A 23923-nucleotide genomic window follows, 5' to 3' on the forward strand; every position below is an offset into this window, starting at 1 on the left:
GAAGAGTAAGAATTTCAGGCTGCGTTCTGTACGTGTTCTCCGACATTTAATTGAACCATCACACGGCGACAGTCCCTCTGTCGCGGGTGTAAAATTATGGAACCTTTCCCCACGCAAAGGCAGTCGAGTGCAACGTTAGTGGATTATGTCAAGTAGGCTTTGCCCCTTGCGGTGTGCGCTGTAGCGGTGACTAACAGCCCGGTGTGAATCGTGCCTGAACCACCGTCTCCTGTTCCTGTGGCTGAATTCTGAGAAGTGTGACTTATTGCTTCAATGATAGGAAACGTCTGCCTGCCAGCAGGATTTTTAATGACGGGCCATAAATCGTCAGAGATAGAGCGTCCTGAAATGAAACCGTGACCTTACCGTAACCTCTCTTTCCTGATGGCTTCGCCCACAGTGTCATCACAGGAAGCTGTAACGTACTGTGACGTGCCCCAGTCGCGGAGGGCCGCGGGTTACACTGACCGGTCTGCTGGCCAGGGCTTTAGTGGTCGGTCAGAGCTACACAGACCAAGTGTTGGGAGGTGTGGGTGGGGGGGGGGGGGGAATTCGGCAGGTCGGGAGGGAAATGAATAGTTGCTTCAGGCCCGCGATCCTCCGTCAGGACTTCCTGAGGCGTCGACTGTTCATTCCCCCCCCCAACAGATGCTGCCTGGCCTGTTGAGTATTACATCTGACTGAACTACGGCGGTCAGGGTTCGATTCCCGCCACCGTCTCTGAGGAGCTTGTGTCCCCCGTAAAGATGTACGGATGGGCTGTCCCCAGCACAACTCACTTCGCGACACGCTTTCTTTGACGTATCGATGCTCCTCTCCACTCCCTGCCGTTCCTTTAGCATTGTTTTATTTTTGAACAAAGCAAGGAGCTGGCCGGATTCGAACCCTGGACCACGCGCCTTGAAGTCCAGTGCAGATACCGCTACACCACCTGACGTATAGTGAGAAAGAAAGCGAATCTTTTAAAATACTTTTCGACACAGATTCTGTGTGTGTGTGTGTGAGTGTGTGTGAGTTAGTGTGTGTGTGTGTGTGTGAGTGAGTGTGTGTGTGTGTGTGTGTGTTTGAGTGAGTGTGTGTGAGTTAGTGTGTGAGTGAGGGAGTGTGTGTGTGTGTGTGAGAGTGTGTGTTATTGTGAGTGTGTGTGAGTGTGTGTGTGAGTTAGTGTGTGTGTGAGTGAGTGTGTGTGTGTGTGTTAGTGTGTGTGTGAGTTAGTGTGTGTGTGAGTGTGTGTGAGTGTGTGTGTGTTATTGTGAGTGTGTGTGAGTGTGTGTGAGTTAGTGTGTGTGTGAGTGAGTGTGTGTGTGTGTTAGTGTGTGTGTGAGTGTGTGTGTGTGTGTGAGTGTGTGTGAGTTAGTGTGTGTGTGTGTGTGAGTGAGTGTGTGTGTGTGTGTGTGTGTTTGAGTGAGTGTGTGTGAGTTAGTGTGTGAGTGAGGGAGTGTGTGTGTGTGTGTTATTGTGAGTGTGTGTGAGTGTGTGTGTGAGTTAGTGTGTGTGTGAGTGAGTGTGTGTGTGTGTGTTAGTGTGTGTGTGAGTTAGTGTGTGTGTGAGTGTGTGTGAGTGTGTGTGTGTTATTGTGAGTGTGTGTGAGTGTGTGTGAGTTAGTGTGTGTGTGAGTGAGTGTGTGTGTGTGTTAGTGTGTGTGTGAGTGTGTGTGTGTGTGTGAGTGTGTGTGTGTTATTGTGAGTGTGTGTGAATGTGTGTGTGAGTGTGTGTGTGTTATTGTGAGTGTGTGTGAGTGTGTGTGTGTGTGAGTGAGTGTGTGTGTGAGTGTGTGTGTGTGAGTTAGTGTGTGTGTGTGAGTGTGTGTGTGTGTGTGGTGTGTGTGAGTGAGTGAGTGAGTTGCTCCATATTTCCAGCATCTGTCGTCCCTCTGGGGTCCCAGTAATCACCCAGAGGGTGTGGTCTTACTTCTTGAGGAATATTACCCCCTCGTCCAAGTCCTCAGCTCGTAGTCCGGTACGCAGGAGGACTGGAACTCCAGGAAATGTGACTGCGCCCTCTCTAACGCAGTGGAGGCTGGAAACCCGGAATAAAATCGGGAAACGCCGGCGATCCTCTGGTCAGCCTGCATCTGTGGAGAAAGGGACGGTCCCGGTTGAAGATGGGCGCCCCCGAAGCTGTGCAGGAGCTGGCTGGTAGTCCAGAAAGCAAGAGATACGGCCGAAAACATTACCAACACCACCTCTGCCGAGGTAAATTGCGGTCGACTATCACAGCGAACGGCGGTGCTCGGGACTGTCGCGGGCGGAGTTGCCGCCGTTGCAGCGGGCGATTCGGAGGGGAATCGAGTCGGAATGCGGGTCGCATTGTCCCAAGGGCCGAGCCGGCTTGGCGGGACCGGGAACGGCCGCGCATTTCCCGGCGATCGGACAATCTAGGCGGTGGTCCAGGTGAATCAGCGTGCGGGAGGGAGGGAGATTGAAGATCTGGCTGAGTGGTGCCGCAATGACAACCTCTTTCTTAATTTCACCCGGACGGAGGAGAAGGAAACCGGAGCTCTGGGAGCCGGTCCGTACCGGGGGATCAGTCCTCGTTGCCGTCATCAGGAGGAAGGTACGGGGGGCCTCAGGACTCGCACCACCAGATTCAGGAAGAACAGCTCTTGAACCAAAGGGGATAACTTCACTCCCCCCAGCACTGAACTGTTCCCACAACCTCTGGACTCACTTTCAAGGACTCTTCATCTCATGTTCTCGAGGACTTTGTCGAATGGTGCGAGCTGAATCATGTGCAGCTGAACATCAGTCAGACAGAGGAGCTGGTGATGGACTTTAGGAAGACTCAGCCTGCACCGCTCCGTTACTATCGACGGTGAGGACGTGGATGTGGTGAGGACCCACAAGTACCTGGGGGGGGGGGGGGCGGGGGGCACCTGGACTATAGATTTGAGGGGAGAACCAACACAGAGGCTGTGTACAAGGAGGGCCAGAGTCGCCTCAACTTCCTGAGGAGACTGAGGCCCTTTGGAGTGTGCAGGCCTCTCCCTCACACATCCTACTAGTCTGTTGTCACCAGTACAATCTCCTATGGGGTGGTGAGCTGGGGCAATGGCATCAACATGGGTGATGCCAACAGGCTCAATAAACTGATTGGAAAGGCCCGGCTCTGTTATAGGAGTCAAACTGGACACACTGGAGGCCGCGGCAGAACAAAGGACCCGACGGAAAACCCCGGCGATTCCGGACGATGTTTCTCACCCTCTGCGTGCCTGAACAGAGGAGCACTTTTAGTAACAGACCGAGACAACTGCAGCCTGCACACAGACTGGGACATATTCAAAACAGCAGCCTCCTATGATGGCCATACAGACATTGAGGAGTATGCGGAAGCAGTAATCAGCTACATAGCCAAATGCACGGAGGATGTCACTGTGATGAAGACCTTCACCGCACGTGGTTATCAAAAGCCATGGATGACAACAGAGGTGCGTTTGCTACTGAAGGCCTGTGACAAGGCCTACAGATCGGGGGACAGGAGTGCGCTTCGCTCAGCCAGGTCTGCGCTTTCACTAGGGATCAGGAAAGCGAAAAGGGCCTACGCGGGCAAAATACGTGGACACTTCTGTGACACATTCAGTCGGATGTGGCAGGGAATTCAAGCTCTGACAGACTACAAGATCAGGCAGAAAACTGATGACAGTGACGCCTCTCTTCCTAACGGGCGTAACAAATTCTTTGCACGTTTCGAAGCATCAAACACTACAGCAAGGGGGAGAGCCAGTCCCCTCCTAACATCTGACCAGCCGGCTCCAATCATTGATTCAGAGCAAACACGGAGGACCCTTGCCAGGGTTAACCCAGGAAAAGCGGGAGGTCCCGACAACATCCCTGGACGTGAGCTCAAGGAATCTGCTGATGTATTAGCAGATGTCCTGACAGACATTTTCAACATCTCCCTTAGTCAAGCCATTGTCCCCAGATGCTTCAAAACCTCCACAACCACCCCTGTAGCAAAGAAATCAGCTGTAGCCTGTCTGAATGATTACCGTCCCGTTGCCCTGACCACCATAGTGATGAAATGTTTTGAAAGGCTTGTCAAGCCTCATATCACAGCCAGCCTCCCCTCATCGCTGGATCCTCTACAGTTTGCTTATCGTCCAAATCGCTCTACGGAGGACGCAATATCCACCACACTGCACACAGTTCTCTCTCACTTGGACAACAAAGACACTTATGCCAGAGTCCTGTACATTGATTTCAGTTCAGCGTTCAATACCATCATCCCGCAGAGACTAGTGGAGAAACTGTCGCTGCTTGGCCGTAACACTGCCATGTGTCGCTGGATTCTGGATTTCTTGACAGAGGCCACAGTCAGTCCGTGTTGGCAGGAACATCTCTGACTCCATCACACTGAGCACTGGATCCCCACAAGGCTGTGAGCTTAGCCCATTGCTGTTTACACTGCTAACACATGACTGTGCAGCCAGATTCAAGGGGAACCTGATCATTAAATTTGCTGATGATACCACAGTGGTGGGGCTCATCAGCAAAAATGATGAAACAATGTACAGGGAGGAGGTCAAACACCTAGAGGGCTGGTCCAGTGACAACAACTTGATGCTTAATGTCACCAAAACCAAAGGAGATGATCATCGATTTCAGACGGTCTCAGCCTGAGCACACACCCCTCAGCATCAGCGGCTCCACAGTGGAGAGAGTGGAAAACATCAAGTTCCTTGGGGTGCAGATCTCGGTCAATCTCACCTGGTCCAGGAACACCACTGGGATTGTGAAACGGGCCCGGCAGAGATTGCATTTTCTGAGGAAGCTTAAACAAGCATCACTCCCCACTAACATCTTAACTACATTCTACAGAGGCGCGGTTGAGAGCGTGCTGACCTTTTGCATCACAACCTGGAACTCCAGCTGCAGTGCTGCCGACAAAAAAGCCTTGCAGAGGGTGGTTAGGGGAGCAGAGAAGGTTATTAGGGTCTCCCTACCTTCAGTCCAAGACTTCTTTCAGAGTCGATGCCTCCAGAAGACGTGGTACATCATCAAAGACCCCTCACACCCTCTCCATGAACTGTTTGTTCTTCTGCCATCAGGTAAACATTACAGGAGCATCAAAACTAAAACCACAAGGCTACTAAACAGCTTCCTCCCACAGGCAGTCAGACTGCTAAATAGCTGCTCTACCTGACTCTGCTTTGGACACTTTTAACTTGCACTGGACTCTTATAACTTGTTTTTAACTGACACGTGGCTGTTGTGTTTTACTATTTATTGTTGTGTTTATTATTTAGTGTTGCGTTTGTTATGTTATGACTGCACTGCTCCTGGGAAACGCTGTCTCATTCTGCCCTGCAGAGCTGATGTACGGTTAGAATGACAATAAAGTTTTTGAATCTTGAATCTTGTTCCAAAGTGCGATAAATGAGGTCAGTCTTACCCTCGGCCGTTAGGCTCGATAATGAGCCGACCTACAGCCGGGGAGGTGATGACCCCTCCTGGTAGACTGTTAGAGGTAACTTATTTTTAATTCTTTCTTACTTCTCTTCTGATATTTGTATATCTGTGCACTTGTAACGCTACTGTGACACTGTAATTTCCTCCGGGATCAATAAAGTATCCATTGATTGCTTATTTATTTATTATTTCTTCTTTTTTTTCTATCTTTCCTTCTGTATTTGCACAACTTATTGTCGTTTCCACACTGGCTGTTGGAGTGGCCTTTCATTGATTCTATTACGGTTATTGCATTTGTTGAGGATGCCCGCAAGAAAATGAATCTCAGGGTTGTATATGGTGATATATATGTCTGGGAGGGGTGATTGATAAGTTCGTGGCCTAAGGTAGAAGGAGTCAATTTTAGAAAACCCAGCGCATTAATTTTTCGACATAGTCCCCCGCTATATTTACACACTTAGTCCGGAATCAATCACCCATAGCACCATAGAACTGTAAAACACTACAGCACAGAAACAGGCCTTTCGGCCCTTCTTGGCTCTGCCGAACCATTTTTCTGCCTCGTCCCACCGACCTGCACCCGGCCCATATCCCTCCATAGCCCTCTCACCCACGTACCTGTCCAAGTTTTTCTTAAATGTTAAAAGTGAGCCCGCATTCACCAGCTCATTCCACGCTCCCACCACTCTCTGTGTGAAGAAGCCTCCCCACCAATGTTCCCTTTAAACTTTTCCCCCTTCACCCTTAACCCATGTCCTCTGGTTTTTTTCTCCCCTGGCCTCAGTGGAAAAAGCCTGCTTGCATTCACTCTATCTATACCCATCATAATTTTATACACCTCTATCAAATCTCCCCTCATTCTCCTACGCTCCAGGGAATAAAGTCCTAACCTATTCAACCTTTCTCTGTAACTCAGTTTCTCAAGTCCCGGCAACATCCTCGTAAACCTTCTCTGCACTCTTTCAACCTTATTAATATCCTTTCTGTAATTCGGTGACCAAAACTGCACACAATACTCCAAATTCACCCTCGTACTTTGATAACAAATTTGCTTTAACCTTTGTTGTTCACTGTTTCATTTGTTCATTTGTTCATTTCACTGTATGTTTCGATGGACACTTGACAGATAAAACTCATCTTCAATCCTCACGCTCACCCTGTTAAATCTTCCAATACTCTAATGCCTTTCATCGGGTGTAAAACTGTTCTCGTCACTGACCATGGTTGGAAGGCCGAGGACTGCACGGGCAGGGGGTTGATCTTGTGATAAGGGATTGGCCGGTTAGCTAGCGGGAAGGAAGGCCGTGCTCTTTTCTCACTGCTGCCATCAGGTAGAAGGTACAGGAGCCTCAGGACTCACACCACCAGGTTCAGGAACAGTTACCACCCCTCAACCATCAGGTAGAAGGTACAGGAGCCTCGGGACTCGCACCACCAGGTTCAGGGACAGTTAACACCCCTCAACCATCAGGTAGAAGGTACAGGAGCCTCAGGACTCGCACCACCAGGTTCAGGAACAGTTACCACCCCTCAACCATCAGGTAGAAGGTACAGGAGCCTCGGGACTCGCACCACCAGGTTCAGGGACAGTTACCACCCCTCAACCATCAGGAAGGAGGTACAGGAGCCTCAGGACTCGCACCACCAGGTTCAGGAACAGTTACCACCCCTCAACCATCAGGTAGAAGGTACAGGAGCCTCAGGACTCGCACCACCAGGTTCAGGGACAGTTACCACCCCTCAACCATCAGGTAGAAGGTACAGGAGCCTCAGGACTCGCACCACCAGGTTCAGGGACAGTTACCACCCCTCAACCATCAGGTAGAAGGTACAGGAGCCTCTGGACTCGCACCACCAGGTTCAGGAACAGTTACCACCCCTCAACCATCAGGTAGAAGGTACAGGAGCCTCGGGACTCGCACCACCAGGTTCAGGGACAGTTATAACCCCTCAACCATCAGGTAGAAGGTACAGGAGCCTCAGGACTCGCACCACCAGGTTCAGGAACAGTTACCACCCCTCAACCATCAGGAAGGAGGTACAGGAGCCTCAGGACTCGCACCACCAGGTTCAGGAACAGTTACCACCCCTCAACCATCAGGCTCCTGAACAAAAGGGAATAACTACACTCATCCATTGAGATGTTCCCACAACCAATGACCTCACTTTAAGGACTCTTTATCTCATGTTCTCATTATTTATTGCTATTTATTTATATTTACATTTGCACAATTTGTTGTCTGCTGCACCCTGGTTGATCTTTCACTGATCCTGTTTACAGTTACTATTATAAGAGCATAAGATACAGGAGCAGAAGTAGGCCATTCAGCCCATCGAGTCTGCTCCGTCATTCAATCATGGGCTGATCCAATTCGTCCAGTCATCCCCACTCCCCTGCCTTCTCCCCATACCCTTTGATGCCCTGGCTAATCAAGAACCTATCTATCTCTGCCTTAAATGCACCCAAAGACGGCTTCCACAGCTGCTCGTGGTAACAAAGTCCACAGATTTACCACCCTCTGAGTAAAATAATCTCCTACCGCAGCTCTGCTCTAAATGGACGTCCTTCAATCCTGAAGTCGTGCCCTCTAGTCCTAGAATCCCCTACCACGGGAAATAACTTTGCCCCATCTATTCTGTTCGGGCCTTTTAACATTTGGAATGTTTCTATGAGATCCCCCCCACCCCATTCTCCTGAACTCCAGGGAATACAGCCCAATCTATTCTAGATAGTGCAACGCGTTCAATCTATTCTGGATTGTAGATTGTGTGGCGCGTGGCCAAGTGGTTAAGGCGTAGGACTAGCGATCTGAAGGTCGCTGGTTCGAGCCCCAGCTGAGGCAGCGTGTTGTGTCCTTGAGCAAGGCACTTAACCACACATTTCTCCAAGAGAGGGTACTGGCTGGGGGTTAACCTCACAATAGACTGGCGTCCTATCTGGGGTGGGGGGGTGGGATAGTCTCGTACTCTCAGTCGCTTCGCACCACGGAAACTGGCATCAGTACCGGCCTGATGAGCCTAAAAGGCTTCGGACAGACTTTAACTTTAACTTATCCCTATTCTGCGGGTTAGCAGAGTGTGCCCGCAGGCAAAAGAATCTCTGGGTTGTATGTGCTGATAAAGTTTCCTTTGAACTTTGAGATAAGGAGACAATTCTTTCCTCGAAGGGTTACGGATTTCTGTCATTCTCCACTCGCTCCATTCAAGATAAAAGCTATCAGTTTGTGTCTGTGCGTGCGTTTTCCTGACCCTCTGCCTGTTTCCGCGACAGATCGTGACAACCGGGTGCGAGACGGACGACCTCGTCCTCCGGCGTAACAGCGTCCACCACCTGGGGTTCCAGTCCAACAGCGAGGGGATCGTGACCCACGTGGAGGAGAACGGCTACGCCCACATGCTGGGCCTGAAGCTCTTCAGCCGGCTGGTCAGGATCTGCGAGACGCCGGTGGTGATACTGTCGTACAAGGACCGAACTGATCTCCTGCGGAAGGCCGACCACGTAACGATCACCATCATCCCCCCGGACAGCAAGGGCAAGCCCAGAATGTAGGTGTTTCCGACGGGGCGGTGGGCCGATGACTTTGCTTGGCTTAAGAACCAACCTCATAAGACAAAGGAGCAGAAGTCGGCCATTCGGCCCATCGAGTCTGCTCCGCCATTTTATCATGAGCTGATCCATTCTCCCCTTTAGTCCCACTCCCCTGCCTTCTCACCATAACCTTTGATGCCCCGGCTACTCAGATACCTATCAATCTCTGCCCTAAATACACCCAATGACTTGGCCTCCACTGCCACCCGTGGCAACAAATTCCACAGATTCACCACCCTCTGGCTAAAAACAACTTCTTCATATCTCTGTTCTGAATGGGCACCTTCAATCCTCAAGTCATGTCCTCTCGTACTAGACTCCCCCACCATGGGAAACAACTTTGCCACATCCACTCTGTCCATGCCTTTCAACGTTCAAAATGTTTCTATGAGGTCCCCCCCCCTCATTCCAAGGAGTACAGTCCAAGAGCAGTCAAACGTTCCTCGTATGTTAACCCTCTCATTCCCGGAATCATTCTAGTGAATCTTCTCTGAACCCTCTCCAACGTCAGCACATCGTTTCTTAAATAAGGAGCCCAAAACTGCACACAGTGCTCCAAGTGAGGTCTTACCAGTGCCTTCACATCCCTAGAGGTGGTAAACATCACATCCCTAAAACATACATACACATCGCATACCTTTATACCTAAAGGTTAACCTCCAGGTTGAGTCGGTGGGGAAGCAAGCAAATGCAATGTTGATATTCATTTCTAGAGGTATAGAATAGGGGTGTGAGGTTGAGGCTCTATAAGGCACTCGTGAGACCACACTTGGAGTGTTGTGTGCAGTTTTGGGCTCCTTATTTTAGAAAGGATATACTGACATTGGGGAGGGTTCAGAGAAGATTCACAAGAATGATTCCAGGAATGAGAGGGTTACCGTATGAGGAACGTCCGGCAGCTCTTGGGCTGAATTCCCTGGAGTTCAGGAGAATGAGGGGGGAAATCTCATAGAAACATTCAGAATGTAGATATGGCAAAGTTATTTCCCCTGGTAGGGGCATCTAGGACAAGAGGGCACAACTTCAGGATTGAAGGACGTCCATTTAGAACAGAGATGTGGAGAAATTACTTTAGTCAGAGGGTGGTAAATCTGTGAGTTTGTTTCCAAGAGTGGGACTAGGTGAGAGTAAGCGTTTGGCACGGACTAGAAGGGCCGAGAAGGCCTGTTTCCGTGCTGTGATTGTTATGGTGAGGGGAGAGTGGGAGAGTGCAAGGCAGTGGAGACAGTCAGGAGTTTCAGAGTGAGGGTGGGGGACTGAGGGGGTGATGGGGGAGAGGGAGAGGCAGGTGAAGAGAGGTTATCAGGGCGGGTGGGGGAGGGAGAGGTGAGGGGAGGGACAAGGGGAATTACCTTCAGTGCCCTAGAGTCACAGACATAGAAGAGTACAGCACGAATCGGCCCATCCAGTCCACACTGAAACCAGTTAAACAGCTGACTCCCAACCGCGACCACAGCACTCCATACCCCTCCCATCCATGTATCCGTCCAAACTTCTCCTAATCGTTGGAATCGAGCTCGCGTGCTCCCCCTGCACTGGGCAGCTCGTTCCACCCTCTCACCACCCTCCGAGCGAAGACCTTTCCCCTCATGTTCCCCTTCAACTTTTCACCTTTCACCCTTAACCCACGACCTCTGGTTGTAGTCCCTCCCAACCCCAGTGGAAAAAGCCTGCTGACATTTACCCTATCTATACCCCTCATAATTTTGTATTCCTCTATCAAATCTCCCCTCAAACTTCTCCATTTCAAGGAATAAAGTCCTAACCTGTTCAATCTTTCATTATAACTCAGCTCCTCCAGACCCGGCAACATCCTTGTAAATTTTCTCTGCATTCTTTCAATCTTATTTACGTCTTTCCTGTAGGTCAGTGACCAAAACTGCACTCAATAGTCCAAATTAGTCCTCAGCAACATAAGACCATAAGATATAGGAGCAGAAGTAGGCCATTCAGCCCATCAAGTCTGCTCCGTCATTCAATCACGGGCTGATCCAATTCTTCCAGTCATCCCCACTCCCCTGCCTTCTACCCATACCTTTTGATACCCTGGCTAGACAAGAACCTATCTCTCTCTCTGCCCTAGATGCACCCAGTGACTTGGCCTCCACAGACGCTCGTGGTAACAAATTCCACAGATTTACCACCCTCTGACTACAGTAATTTCTCCGCATCTCGTTCCTAAATGGACGTCCTTCAATCCTGAAGTCGTGCCCTCCTGTCCTAGAATCCCCTCCCATGGAAAATAACTTTGTCATATCTAATCTATTCAGGCCTTTTAACATTGGGAATGTTTCTATGAGATCTCCCCTCATTCTCCTGAACTCCAGGGAATTCAGCCCAAGAGCTGCCGGACGTTCCTCATGCAGTAACCCTTTCATTCCTGGAATCATTCTCGTGAATCTTCTCTGAACCCTCCCAATGTCGGTATATCCTTTCCAAAATAAGGAGCCCAAATCTGCACACATCTTTACAACTTCAACATAACATAGAAAACCTACAGCACAATACAGGCCCTTCGGCCCACAATGCTGTGCCGAACATGTCCCTACCTTAGAACTACCTAGGCTTACCCGTAGCCCTCTATTTTTCTACGCTCCGTGTAGCCATCCAGGAGTCTCTTAAAGGACTCTATCGTTTCCACCTCCTCCACTGTCGCCGGCAGCCCATTCCATGCACTCACCACTCTCTGAGTGAAAAACTTACCCCTGACATCTCCTCTGTACCTACTCCCCAGCACCTTAAAGCTGTGCCCCCTGGTGTTAGCCATTTCAGCCCTGGGGAAAATCCATACTATCAATGCCTCTCATCATCTTGTACACCTCTGTCAGGTCACCCCTCATCCTCCGTCGCTCCAAGGAGAAAAGGCCGAGTTCACTCAACCTATTCTCATAAGGCAAGCTCCCCAATCCAGGCGACATCCTTGTGACTCTCCTCTGCACCCTTTCTATGGCTTCCACATCCTTCCTGTAGTGAGGCGACCAGAACTGAGCACAGTACTCCAAGTGGGGTCTGACCAGGGTCCTATATAGCTGCAACGTTACCTCTCGTCCCATTTCCTGTACTCAGTATTTTGATTTACAAAGGCCAATGTGCCAAAAGCTTTCTTTGCCACCCTATTGACCTATGACCCCACTTTCACCTGCCCCGGGGCCGGTATTTACCCCGCGACCAGTGGCATTATTGCTGCAGAACACGAATTGGCGGCAGTGCTTCACCACTTGGACCTAAAATGGAAGCCAAAGAGCTCGGACGGACTCTGAGTTGGGAAAACGCGGTTGAACGCTGACGAGAGCAAACCGCAGCTGCTGGAAATCCGAGCCACACGCACAAAACCCTAGCGGGCCAGGAAAAAGCAAACGGTCGCCGATTCGGGCCAGTCCCGCCGAAGGGTCTTGGCCCGAAACGTCGGCTGTTTACGCTTTTCCTGGATGCCGTCTCGGCTGCTGTTCCCCCAGCGTTCTGTGTGTGTTAACTAAGGGCAACTTCTCCCCTCTGAAATCTTTCGCCGGTACACCCGACAAAAGGTCTGGCACACGAAATGCTTTCTGTTTCTCTCTCCGCGGATGCTGCCTGACCTGCTGTTTCAACATTTCCCGATTTTACTCCAAACTCCAGTGAAAGGGGGGGGCGACTGGCTGTGTGTGCCTGGGGGTGGGGGGGGGGAGTGTTTCAGTCCGAAAAGATATCATCGCGAGTTCCTTCTGTTCCCACCCCCCCCCAGGAGCTTCTCTGAGCTGTACAGGAAGTCGATCGAGGAGACCGAGCGCAAGTCCGACCGCCTGCCGGACACGGGGCTGACCCCCCCCTGCCTGCCCCTCCTGAGGATGTCCTCGCTGCAGGAGACCAAGAACAGCGGCCTACAGGGGCCGCAGAGCCCCACCGTCAGGAGCTGCTCCCTGGAGATGAGAGTGGCCCAGGGCCAGAGGTACTGCTCGGACTGCGAGGGTGGGTGAGGGAGGTCATGGGGAACGTGGGGGGAAGCCACGTGGGCTGGAATACAGAGGGGTAGAGAGCTCACAACCAGGACCAGGCTCAGGTTTAATATCACCGGCGTAGGTCGTGAACAAACAATTATGGTAAATATATGGCAAGTATATATATATATATATATATATATATAATTATGTTATATATATATAAACATATATATAATAATGTTGTATATATAAACATATATATAATAATGTTATATATATATATATAAACATATATATAATTGTTATATATATTATATATAGTTAAATAAATATGCAAAAATAAAGAGAAATAAAGTGGTGAGGTAGAGTTCAGTGTCCATTTAGGAATCAGACGGCTGAGGGGAAGAAGCTGTTCCTGAATCGTTGAGTGTGTGTCTTCAGGCTCCTGTACCTCCTCCCTGATGGCAGAGGGGAAGAAGCTGTTCCTGAATCGTTGAGTGTGTGTCTTCAGGCTCCTGTACCTCCTCCCTGATGGCAGAGGGGAAGAAGCTGTTCCTGAGTCGTTGAGTGTGTGTCTTCAGGCTCCTGTACCCCCTCCCTGATGGCAGAGGGGAAGAAGCTGTTCCTGAATCGCGGAGTGTGTGCCTTCAGGCTCCTGTACCTCCTCCCTGATGGCAGAGGGGATGAAGCTGTTCCTGAATCGTTGTGTGTGTGCCTTCAGGCTCCTGTACCTCCTCCCTGATGGCGGAGGGGAAGAAGCTGTTCCTGAATCGTTGATTTTGTGTCTTCAGACTCCTGTACCTCCTCCCTGACGGCTGAGGGGAAGAAGCTGTTCCTGAATCGTTGAGTTTGTGTCTTCAGACTCCTGTACCTCCTCCCTGACGGCTGAGGGGAAGAAGCTGTTTCTGAATCGTTGAGTGTGTGTCTTCAGGCTCCTGTACCTCCTCCCTGATGGCAGAGGGGAAGAAGCTGTTCCTGAATCACTGAGTGTGTGTCTTCAGACTCCTGTACCCCCTCCCTGATGGCAGAGGGGAAGAAGCTGTTCCTGAATCGTTGAGTGTGTGTCTTCAGGCTCCTGTACCTCCTCCCTGACGGCAGAGGGGAAGAAGCTGTTCCTGAATCGCTGAGTGTGTGTCTTCAGGCTCCTGTACCTCCTCCCTGATGGCAGAGGGGAAGAAGCTGTTCCTGAATCGTTGAGTATGTGTCTTCAGGCTCCTGTACCTCCTCCCTGATGGCAGAGGGGAAGAAGCTGTTCCTGAATCACTGAGTGTGTGTCTTCAGGCTCCTGTACCCCCTCCCTGACGGCAGAGGGGAAGAAGCTGTTCCTGAATCGTTGAGTGTGTGTCTTCAGGCTCCTGTACCTCCTCCCTGATGGCAGAGGGGAAGAAGCTGTTCCTGAGTCCTTGAGTGTGTGTCTTCAGGCTCCTGTACCCCCTCCCTGATGGCAGAGGGGAAGAAGCTGTTCCTGAATCATTGAGTGTGTGCCTTCAGGCTCCTGTACCTCCTCCCTGATGGCGGAGGGGAAGAAGCTGTTCCTGAATCGTTGAGTTTGTGTCTTCAGACTCCTGTACCTCCTCCCTGACGGCAGAGGGGAAGAAGCTGTTCCTGAATCACTGAGTGTGTGCCTTCAGGCTCCTGTACCTCCTCCCTGACGGCAGAGGGGAAGAAGCTGTTCCTGAATCGTTGAGTGTGTGTCTTCAGGCTCCTGTACCTCCTCCCTGATGGCAGAGGGGAAGAAGCAGTTCCTGAGTCGTTGAGTGTGTGCCTTCAGGCTCCTGTACCTCCTCCCTGATGGCAGAGGGGATGAAGCTGTTCCTGAATTGTTGAGTGTGTGTCTTCAGGCTTCTGTACCCCCTCCCTGATGGCAGAGGGGAAGAAGCTGATCCTGAATCGTTGAGTGTGTGTCTTCAGGCTCCTGTACCTCCTCCCTGATGGCAGAGGGGAAGAAGCTGTTCCTGAATCGCTGAGAGTGTGTCTTCAGGCTCCTGTACCTCCTCCCTGATGGCAGAGGGGAAGAAGCTGTTCCTGAATCGCTGAGTGAGTGTCTTCAGGCTCCTGTACCTCCTCCCTGATGGCAGAGGGGAAGAAGCTGTTCCTGAATCGCTGAGAGTGTGTCTTTAGGCTCCTGTACCTCCTCCCTGATGGCAGAGGGGAAGAAGCTGTTCCTGAATCGCTGAGTGTGTGTCTTCAGGCTCCTGTACCTCCTTCCTGATGGCAGAGGGGAAGAAGCTGTTCCTGAATCGCTGAGTGTGTGTCTTCAGGCTCCTGTACCTCCTCCCTGATGGCAGAGGGGAAGAAGCTGTTCCTGAATCGCTGAGAGTGTGTCTTTAGGCTCCTGTACCTCCTCCCTGATGGCAGAGGGGAAGAAGCTGTTCCTGAATCGCTGAGTGTGTGTCTTCAGGCTCCTGTACCTCCTTCCTGATGGCAGAGGGGAAGAAGCTGTTCCTGAATCGCTGAGTGTGTGTCTTCAGGCTCCTGTACCTCCTCCCTGATGGCAGAGGGGAAGAAGCTGTTCCTGAATCGCTGAGTGTGTGTCTTCAGGCTCCTGTACCTCCTCCCTGATGGCAGAGGGGATGAAGCTGTTCCTGAATTGTTGAGTGTGTGTCTTCAGGCTCCTGTACCTCCTCCCTGATGGCAGAGGGGAAGAAGCTGTTCCTGAATCGCTGAGTGTGTGTCTTCAGGCTCCTGTACCTCCTCCCTGATGGCAGAGGGGAAGAAGCTGTTCCTGAATCGTTGAGTGTGTGTCTTCAGGCTCCTGTACCCCCTCCCTGATGGCAGAGGGGAAGAAGCTGTTCCTGAATCGTTGAGTGTGTGTCTTCAGGCTCCTGTACCTCCTCCCTGATGGCAGAGGGGAAGAAGCTGTTCCTGAATCACTGTGTGTGTGTCTTCAGGCTCCTGTACCCCCTCCCTGATGGCAGAGGGGAAGAAGCTGTTCCTGAATCGCTGTGTGTGTGTCTTCAGGCTCCTGTATCTCCTCCCTGATGGCAGAGGGGAAGAAGCTGTTCCTGAATCGCTGTGTGTGTGTCTTCAGGCTCCTGTACCCCCTCCCTGATGGCAGAGGGGAAGAAGCTGTTCCTGAATCGCTGTGTGTGTGTCTTCAGGCTCCTGTACCTCCTCCCTGATGGTAGCAGTGAGAAGAGGGCATGTCCTGGGTATTGGGGGTCCGTAATGATGGACGCTGCCTTTGTGAGGCACCGCTCCTTGAGGAGGTCCTGGGCACGACGGAGGCCGGTGCCCGTGATGGAGCTGACTGAGTTTACAACTCTCTGCAGCTCGCCTCGATCCTGTGCCGTATCCTCCCACTCCACTAGCTGGCATATCTCGCTCTTGACCTGAGTTTGGAGCACTGGAATCCGGTTGACTGTCACGCCTCGGGAAGCATATGGTGGGACCTGGAAGGGAGTGCAGCATAGAATTAGCAGAATGAAGCCTGGATACAGACTGGGGCTGTTCTCCAGTACACCTGGACCTCCCTGACCACTAAACACCTAGTTAATCGGTTAAAAAAAAAATTCTCTTCAATTTGGGGCGGTACAATGGCGTAGCGGTTAGCACGACTGTTTACAGTACAGGAGAGCCGGGTTCAATTCCCACCACTGCCTGTGGGTTTCCTCCGGGTTAATCAATCATTGTCCCGTGATTGAACAATGGAGATCCTAAGATGCCCAGTCGTCAAGATCGGGTCAAGGTCCCCCTCTCGGCCTCTGAGCTCTGTTCGAAAGGGTCGCCCCTCAATTTTGAGGCTGTGTAGTTCCGGATTATCCAACCAGTGGAAACATCGTCTCCACATCCACCCTATCTAGTCCTTTCCACATTCCGTAGGTTTCTGAATTCCAGCGAGTACAGGCCCAAAGCTGACAAACACTCCTCGTATGTTAACCCCTTCATCCTCATGAACCTCCTCTGGACTCTCTCCAAAGGATACGTCTGTCCACCGGCCCGGCCGCAGGAGCTGCCGGGAGGACGCTCAGTGATGTCCGGCCGCCTTAGGGGCTCCGCTCCGGATCTGCTGCCTGGGTTTTACTCCCGTAGCCTCCCGAGGCAGTGGCCAGAGGCAGAGGCTATTTCCCCGTGTCCACAGTCCGGTGGGCCCGCGTGCAGGGGCCGGACCTCCTCCCCGTCCCCCTGCAGTCCAGCCCGAGTCCGAGACGAGTTCGGTTTCCGTGACTAGGCTGGAGTTTTATCGAGGAATTCAGAAGTGTCCATTCCGCGCCCTATCTCCCTAAATAAACTAATTTCTCATTAACCAGCCCCAGGTTCCTCCACTCACCCTACACACTGGAGGGGTTTTTACTCTGCTGCCCTTAAAATGTTTGGGATGTGGGTGGGGAGAGACCCCAAGTGCTCGGCGCGCGAACTCCACAGAGAAAGCGACAAAGATCAGGGACAGGTTCAGAATCAGGTTCACTTTCGCTGACAGAAGTCCTGAAATTTGTTGGTTGCAAAAAGAAAAGTGATTGTGCCGGGGTGGGTGGGGGGGGGAGTGGCGGGAAGGGAAAGGGACACGGCGAGGTCGTGACGTCAGGGGGGTTGGCACGGACTAGATGGGCCGAAGGGGTGAGTTTTAAGTTAACGAAGGTTGCCAGGCAGTCTGGAAGGGACAGATGGAGGAGTTCGGCGGTGGTTACCCCGGGGCAGGGGGCGGGGTGGAGTGGGGGGGGGGGTAATGCAGATTCGGGAGATGTGCGGCTAGGGAGCTTGGTTTGCGAGGCCCGAAGTAAAGCTGCCGAATCTCCCACGTCTTCTGTCTGTCCAGGAGCGAGAGGGACGTCCGCTCCCGGGCGCTGAAGGTCTCGACGCCGGACGTCATCCCTGCTGTAAACCCGCTGTCTCCCGGAGGCCCGGACTTTGACTCCGTCGACGGCCAGGTCAGTAACCCACCAAAGCTGGGGGCAGAGTTCCTAGCCTGTGACGTCCACGGGGCGACCTCCTGATGTCGGAGTAGCTCAGCGTTCAAATGGGAAGCGCTCTCCCGGCACCGAGGACCGCAGGCTGGACCTTTGACCCCACGCTTCCGAAAGGGTCGTTTGCATTATAAACACACACACACACACTCACATATATATATATATATTTAAAAAAGAAACCCCAAATCCTGAGATTACTTGGAGTGTTTAACGTGTTCGGATTGTTAAACTGTGAAGTGTCTCTCGCTGCCGATTCGCCCGCAGCTCCGAGCGGGGAAAGTTCGGGAGAAGACGGTGGTGTGTTGTAGGAACCGTCCTAGACTTTAATACCAGGGCCTGGCGTTGGTACCCTGCCACCCACCCACGTTCTCTCTGTTGGTGCCACTCCGAACGACTTTACCCACGGTACCCGTCTCCGTCCTGCTTGCTCGTCTCTCTCGCTACTGCCCAGGGATTTGAACTTAAAGGGTGCACTGAAAACTCACTCCATCAAATGTCTACCCGACAAACTGCTCCATTCGAATACCCCTTCGCTTGTGTGTGAACAATTTGTTCGAAACGAGGGTGCTTTGAAGCCTTCTCCGAACTGTTTTGTACTTTTTTTTTCCGATTTTGACTATTGTACTCTGTTTGCTGTGTTCCACTAATTGTATATACAACTCAAGATTGTAAATAAAACTCGTTAATAGTTTTAGTTCCTACCCATTGATTTTACAGTGTGGTATTTTTAATAGGAAAGTGAAGCGGGCACGGTGTTTTTTTTGGGGGGGGGGGATATAATTGGGACAGGGGTTGGGCCCCGACGTAAAGCGAGAACTATTGTGATGAACATTTGCCAGAATGGGGGTGGGAATCGTGTGGAGCTTGTTTTAATAAACTTTTTTTAAAAAAAACCTGTTAAGTAAATATGAGATATTGTCAGCAAACTTTGACTTTTTAATGGGGGTGGGGGGGTGGGAGGGTGTTCTAAGATTTTTTTTTAAAAAAACGCTCCTCTGATTTTTCCGCACTTGCCTGTGTGAATCTAACCCGGAAAGTACCTGTGCTGGATACTTGTCTCGGCGCCGTCCACAAACCAGGTCAGTTCCCTCTCAAAGCATGCGGGCGCAACAGCACTCGCCACAGAAGTCAGGAAACTAAATGTTTTTTAAAACCCCGGTTCCATGGAACCGGCCAGCAATCGGACTAGTTCTGCCTCGCTGTAACTTTCTCGCCAATCCCCGCCCAGGAGTCTGTGAACAGTTATACCGAACACTCATAGACCACCCGGCCGGTGTGTGGCCCATATATTAAAAAAAAAGACGCCCCGTTCTGTCCCCCAGCCACGCCAATTCCTTGTAGGTACCTTTTGAAAATAAGTATTTGTTACCCCAGCCCGAACTCCTGAATGTAATCTGCCCTTCCATGTTACTGTATTTAACAGATTTCATATGGTGAACCATATAATCAAATCCTTGGCTCAGTCACTGCCCCTTTCACAGAATCAAGTTATTGACATTTTAAAATATATATATAATCTATACAGAAAGGAGAGGACATTTCTTCGGTCCAGATAGCACAGTTAACACACGATAACTTATATTTAAAAAATCTACAGATAAATCGACAAACTGAAGTGGATAAATTAAATGGGGTCAGGTCCACAACAGATTAACCGGTGACACTTGGAATGCGATGCGGCAGGGGGTTCAGAAGCCTCCTGGCCTGGGGTAAGAAACAGCTTCCCATCCCGACCGCCCTTGTCTTTATGCATCCGAGTCTCCTGCCCGATGGTAGGATGCTGGATGGGAGGGTGGGGTGATCCTTATTAATACTAAGCGCCCCCTAAATACCAGACCGCGTACAGAGCCCCCCCCCCCAGATAAATAGGCCGGGCTATTGAAGATTTGAAAGGTTTCCTCATCCCCCCCCCTCTCCCAAAAAAATCTCAAAATTTCACCCAGAAATCGAAATTGCACGGAATGTTTCAAACGAGCGAGATAGCACATTGACTTTTGTTTTTGGAAAAAAAAAGACGAAAAACTCATCCTTGTTTTCAAATCCCTCCATGGCTTCGCTGTCCTGCACTTTTCTTAATCTCCACCACCCTTAACGCTGCTAGCCGTGCCTTTCAGCGCCTCCTGGCGGTGAGCTCTAACAATCTCTCTTGGCTGCTCTCACGCCTTTTGTCTCTCTTTCTCTCTCTCTCTCCAAGCCTTTTTGGTCACCTGATCTAACGCTTCCTCGGGTCGGATTTTGTTAGGGACGGTGCTCGGTGAAGCGCCTGTGGGATATCTCTTCTCTGACAAAGGCGGGCCATAAATGCCGGGGACGGAACGGTTGGTGTACGCTCTGTGTAAGATCTGCAATAACTGAAATTTGAAAACGGAGTCAGATTTTCAGGTGGGACCTATGTACTGTAGAAGAAGTCCTAAGCGGCTGCCACAGCTCCCCCCGGTCCGGTAATCATTTCTGTCGTGTTTTCCACCACGAGCGACAGAAAATGGAGGGGACTGCATTTCGCGTACCTCGGAGGCAGGTCAGAAATAAAGGTTTAATCTTTAAAACGAATTACCTGAAACTGCTTGAATGTGACATTGACTGTTGTGTTTCAGAGGGGAAGATGACAACAGTTTTAATTTTTTTTGGGGGGGGGGGGTGGGGGAGGCTTCACTATTAATAAGCGTGCGTGTCATGGGGCTAGACCCGGTCTCGAACGCGCGGCCGTTGTGGTTCTCCGGGGAATTCGTCGGCGAGGTCCCGTGTTCTAGCACCCCTCTTACCCCCTCCAACACACCTCACACCTGCTGAAGCGGTGTACCGGGGCGCGCCGCTAGGAGGCAGACGCGAGCGGTTTAGGACCAGGGATCCGACTTAGAGCAGGGCGCTGCCTCAGTCCAGCGCCCCCTACAGGCCGCGGGTTTCGCGACTGTTAATAAGCCTGTTGGTTGTTTTCCAGCAATTAGCAAGACTCATCTTACTGTTTTTTTTTTGGTGGGGTGGGTATTTTATAGGGTTCTTTCAGAGTCCTGCTGGGACTGAGTACGACCCTCCCCATTGCTCCCTCCGCGGCCGCACCGTGATCCGGGCGCGCTGTGCAGGGACGCAACTGGGTCACGGGGCGTGACTCCCGACTCATCAGAGGGGTTTCGGAGACTCGGGGGGTGGGGGGACAGTGGGAGGACCGGGACGCGTGGAGAAATGAGGGCCGCGGGTTAGCTTGTTAAGACATCTCGAAAGCGGCGGATTAAGTTTGACAGGAGAGAAGGAGTAGGGGAGACCCGAACTGGGGGGGAGGGGGGGAAGGGAGAGTAGAAGGAGGCAATTCAGAAGAAGCATCTTCGACCGGGGGGGGGGGGGTGTCGAGAATGTGGAACTTGCCCACAGAGCAAGCGATGAGCAGAATTATGATTGCCGACCTCGGAAAATGCGCGAGGGAGAGGAAGACCCAGAGAGGAATAAAAAGGACGGGGTGAGCGTCTTATGAATGAATAACTTCTCCATTCTGTGCTACAAACGCTATCTCTATACACAGACGTAACTTTCTATACGTTGTTCAGAGTTTATTCGCTTTGAGCACGTTAGAATATTCGCCTGTGTATTATCTATACCACTTTGATCCTCTGCGCCATTTGCACTTTCCACATTTCGCCTGACCTACTGAGAGCCGTTTTCCGTACGGAACCTCCCCCTCCCGCCTCACCCCGACTTCCACCCGCGTTCCCCAGTGCGACTGTTCGGCAGCCGTCGGCCGCCCTCCAGCCCAGGTGGCGTTGCGGCAGGGGTGACTCTCCCCGGCGCCGGTACCGAGGCGCACCCTTCTGCGCACCCCCACTCTCGGGTGGATGTTTTTTCCCAAGGAGGAAGACCAGGCGAGTAGTGAGTGCCCTTGGGTTTCCTCCCTGAGTGGACAGGTTAGCAGAAAAGGCCGGATGCTTCAGACTGCCGGGGTGGCGTATGTAACTCACCCCCGGCGCCGGGGGGCCGCCGGCGCTGTGTCCTTGACGGCTCTACACGCTTCTCCTCCCGATCTAGGTCGCGGCTCCCCCGTGCCCTTTCTCTGGGACAGGCCCCGAGGAGACCGGCCCCGGTTATCCAGGCACCTGTGACCCCGCGCTGGTGGACTCCCAACAAACTCCCTGGAGTGACGCCTCGCTGATCTATTCGCTCGCCGGCCCGAACCAAACGCCGCCGGGCGGCGTCAAAATGCACGGTAACGGCTGCCTGGGGGGTGTGTGGGTGGGGGGGGGGGAGGAGGAGCGGAGGGAAATACGCGATGGGAATAAAACCGAGCCTCTGCAACCCGGGATAGACCCGCTGGGAATATTGTGCTCAGTTCTGGTCGCCTCAGTATAGGAAGGACGTGGGCGCTTTCGGGAGGGGGCAGAGGAGATTCGCCGGGATTAGAGAGCATGTCCCACGAGGAGAGGCTGGGCGAGGGAGGGCTCTTCTCCTTGGAACGAAGGAAGATGAGAGGTACAAGACGATAAGAGGCGTAGATCAGGTGGGTGGCCAGAGATTTTAAGCAACACACGCAAAATGTTGGGGGATCTCAGCAGGCCAGGCAGCATCTATGGGAAAAAGAGTAAACATGGTATTGGGGGCAGGGTACTAACATGGATAGAAAGTTGGTTGGCAGACAGGAAACAAAGAGTAGGGATTAACGGGTCCTTTTCGTAATGACCAGTGGGGTACCACAAGGTTCGGTGCTGGGACCGCAGCTGTTGACAATATACATTGATGATTCAGATGAAAGGATTAGAAGTAACATCAGCAAATTTACAGATGACACAAAGCTGGGTGGCAGTGTGAAATGTGAGGAGGATGTTAGGAGAATGCAGGGTGACTTGGACAGGTTGGGTGAGTGGGCAGACGCATGGCAGATGCAGTTTAATGTGGGTAAATGTGAGGTTATCCACTTTGGTGGCGAGAACAGGAAGGCAGATTACTATCTGATTGGAGTCAAGTTGGGAAAAGGGGGAGTACAACGGGATCTAGGTGTCCTTGTACATCAGTCACTGAAAGTAAGTGTGCAGGTACAGCAGGCAGTGAAGAAAATAAATGAAGTAAAGAGCTGGGAGGTTGATTACTGAAAGAGATAGAAGGCCATGGAAGAAAGAAAAAAAAAGCGAGGGGTGGGGGGAACCAGACGGAGGCGAGGAGATGCAGAGTGAGAGGGGGAAGGGGATGGGACATGGGAGGAAAGTATAGGGAGGGGGTAAGATTTTTTTTTCAACATAGAGAGTGGTGGGTTCGTGGAACGTGCTGCCAGGGGTGCTGGTGAGGGCAGGTACATAGGGGAGATTTAAGAGACTCCTAGGTGAATGATGGAAAAATGCAGGGCCGTGTGGGAGGGAAGGGTTAGATCGATCTTAGAGTATGGCGCGATGGGCCGAAGGGCCTGTGGCTGTAGTGTTTTATCTTCTGGTTGCTTGGTTGGCTTGAGTGCAATGTGTAATCTCGTCCAGTGCAAAGCCCCTCCCCGTGGCTGACGGGTTCTGATGATGTCCCAGATGTATCTGGGACCCTGTCTGGAGGCATAAGACCAAAGACACGGGGGGGGGGGGGCGGGGGGGCAGAGTTAGGCCATTCAGCCCATCGAGTCTGCTCCGCCATTCCAGCACGGCTGATCCCGGATCCCACTCAACCCCTTACACCTGCCTTTTCGCCCTGTCCTTTGATGCCCCGACTGATCAGGAAGCGATCAACTTCCGTCTTGAATACACCCACGGACTTGCCCCCCCCCACACCCCCACTGCTGTCTCTGGCTTTAAAAAAAATCCTCCTTACCTCTGTTCTGAGGCCCTCAGTTTTGAGGCTGTGCCCTCTCCAGTGCTGGACACCCCCACCTCCGCCAACCAGAGGAGACAGCCTCTCCACGTCCACCCCGTCCAGTCTGAAGACAAGGGCGGAAAGACTGGAGACCCACGGCAGTCCAGAGAGGCGATGAATTTAGTCAAGAAGAAAAAGTACGCAAAGAAATTGGGATCGAACAGAGACCAGAGAATTATAAAGATGCCAGGAAATTACTAGAAGGGAATTAGGGAAGTGGGGGAGGGGGGGGTGGCATGAAAAGTCCTTGGCAAGGCAGAGGTTAACTTGAGTGGGACCACTCAAGGATCG

At 51.7% G+C, this 23923-nt stretch overlaps 1 protein-coding gene across 6 annotated transcripts in view; it reads left to right on the forward strand.

The window, feature by feature from the left end:
* zmp:0000001168 (signal-induced proliferation-associated protein 1) overlaps positions 1 to 23923 on the forward strand; it is a 233755-nt gene that overhangs the window by 201650 nt on the left and 8182 nt on the right. For all 6 annotated transcript variants that reach the window (XM_059955267.1, XM_059955269.1, XM_059955264.1 and 3 more), the window contains 4 exons: positions 8680 to 8954; positions 12719 to 12922; positions 17671 to 17782; positions 21836 to 22013. In XM_059955267.1, coding sequence (XP_059811250.1) covers positions 8680 to 8954; positions 12719 to 12922; positions 17671 to 17782; positions 21836 to 22013 — 769 coding nt within the window. The remainder of the gene's footprint in view (positions 1 to 8679; positions 8955 to 12718; positions 12923 to 17670; positions 17783 to 21835; positions 22014 to 23923) is intronic.

This window comes from Hypanus sabinus, chromosome 31, assembly GCF_030144855.1.
Source record: "Hypanus sabinus isolate sHypSab1 chromosome 31, sHypSab1.hap1, whole genome shotgun sequence".
Taxonomy (NCBI): domain Eukaryota; kingdom Metazoa; phylum Chordata; class Chondrichthyes; order Myliobatiformes; family Dasyatidae; genus Hypanus; species Hypanus sabinus.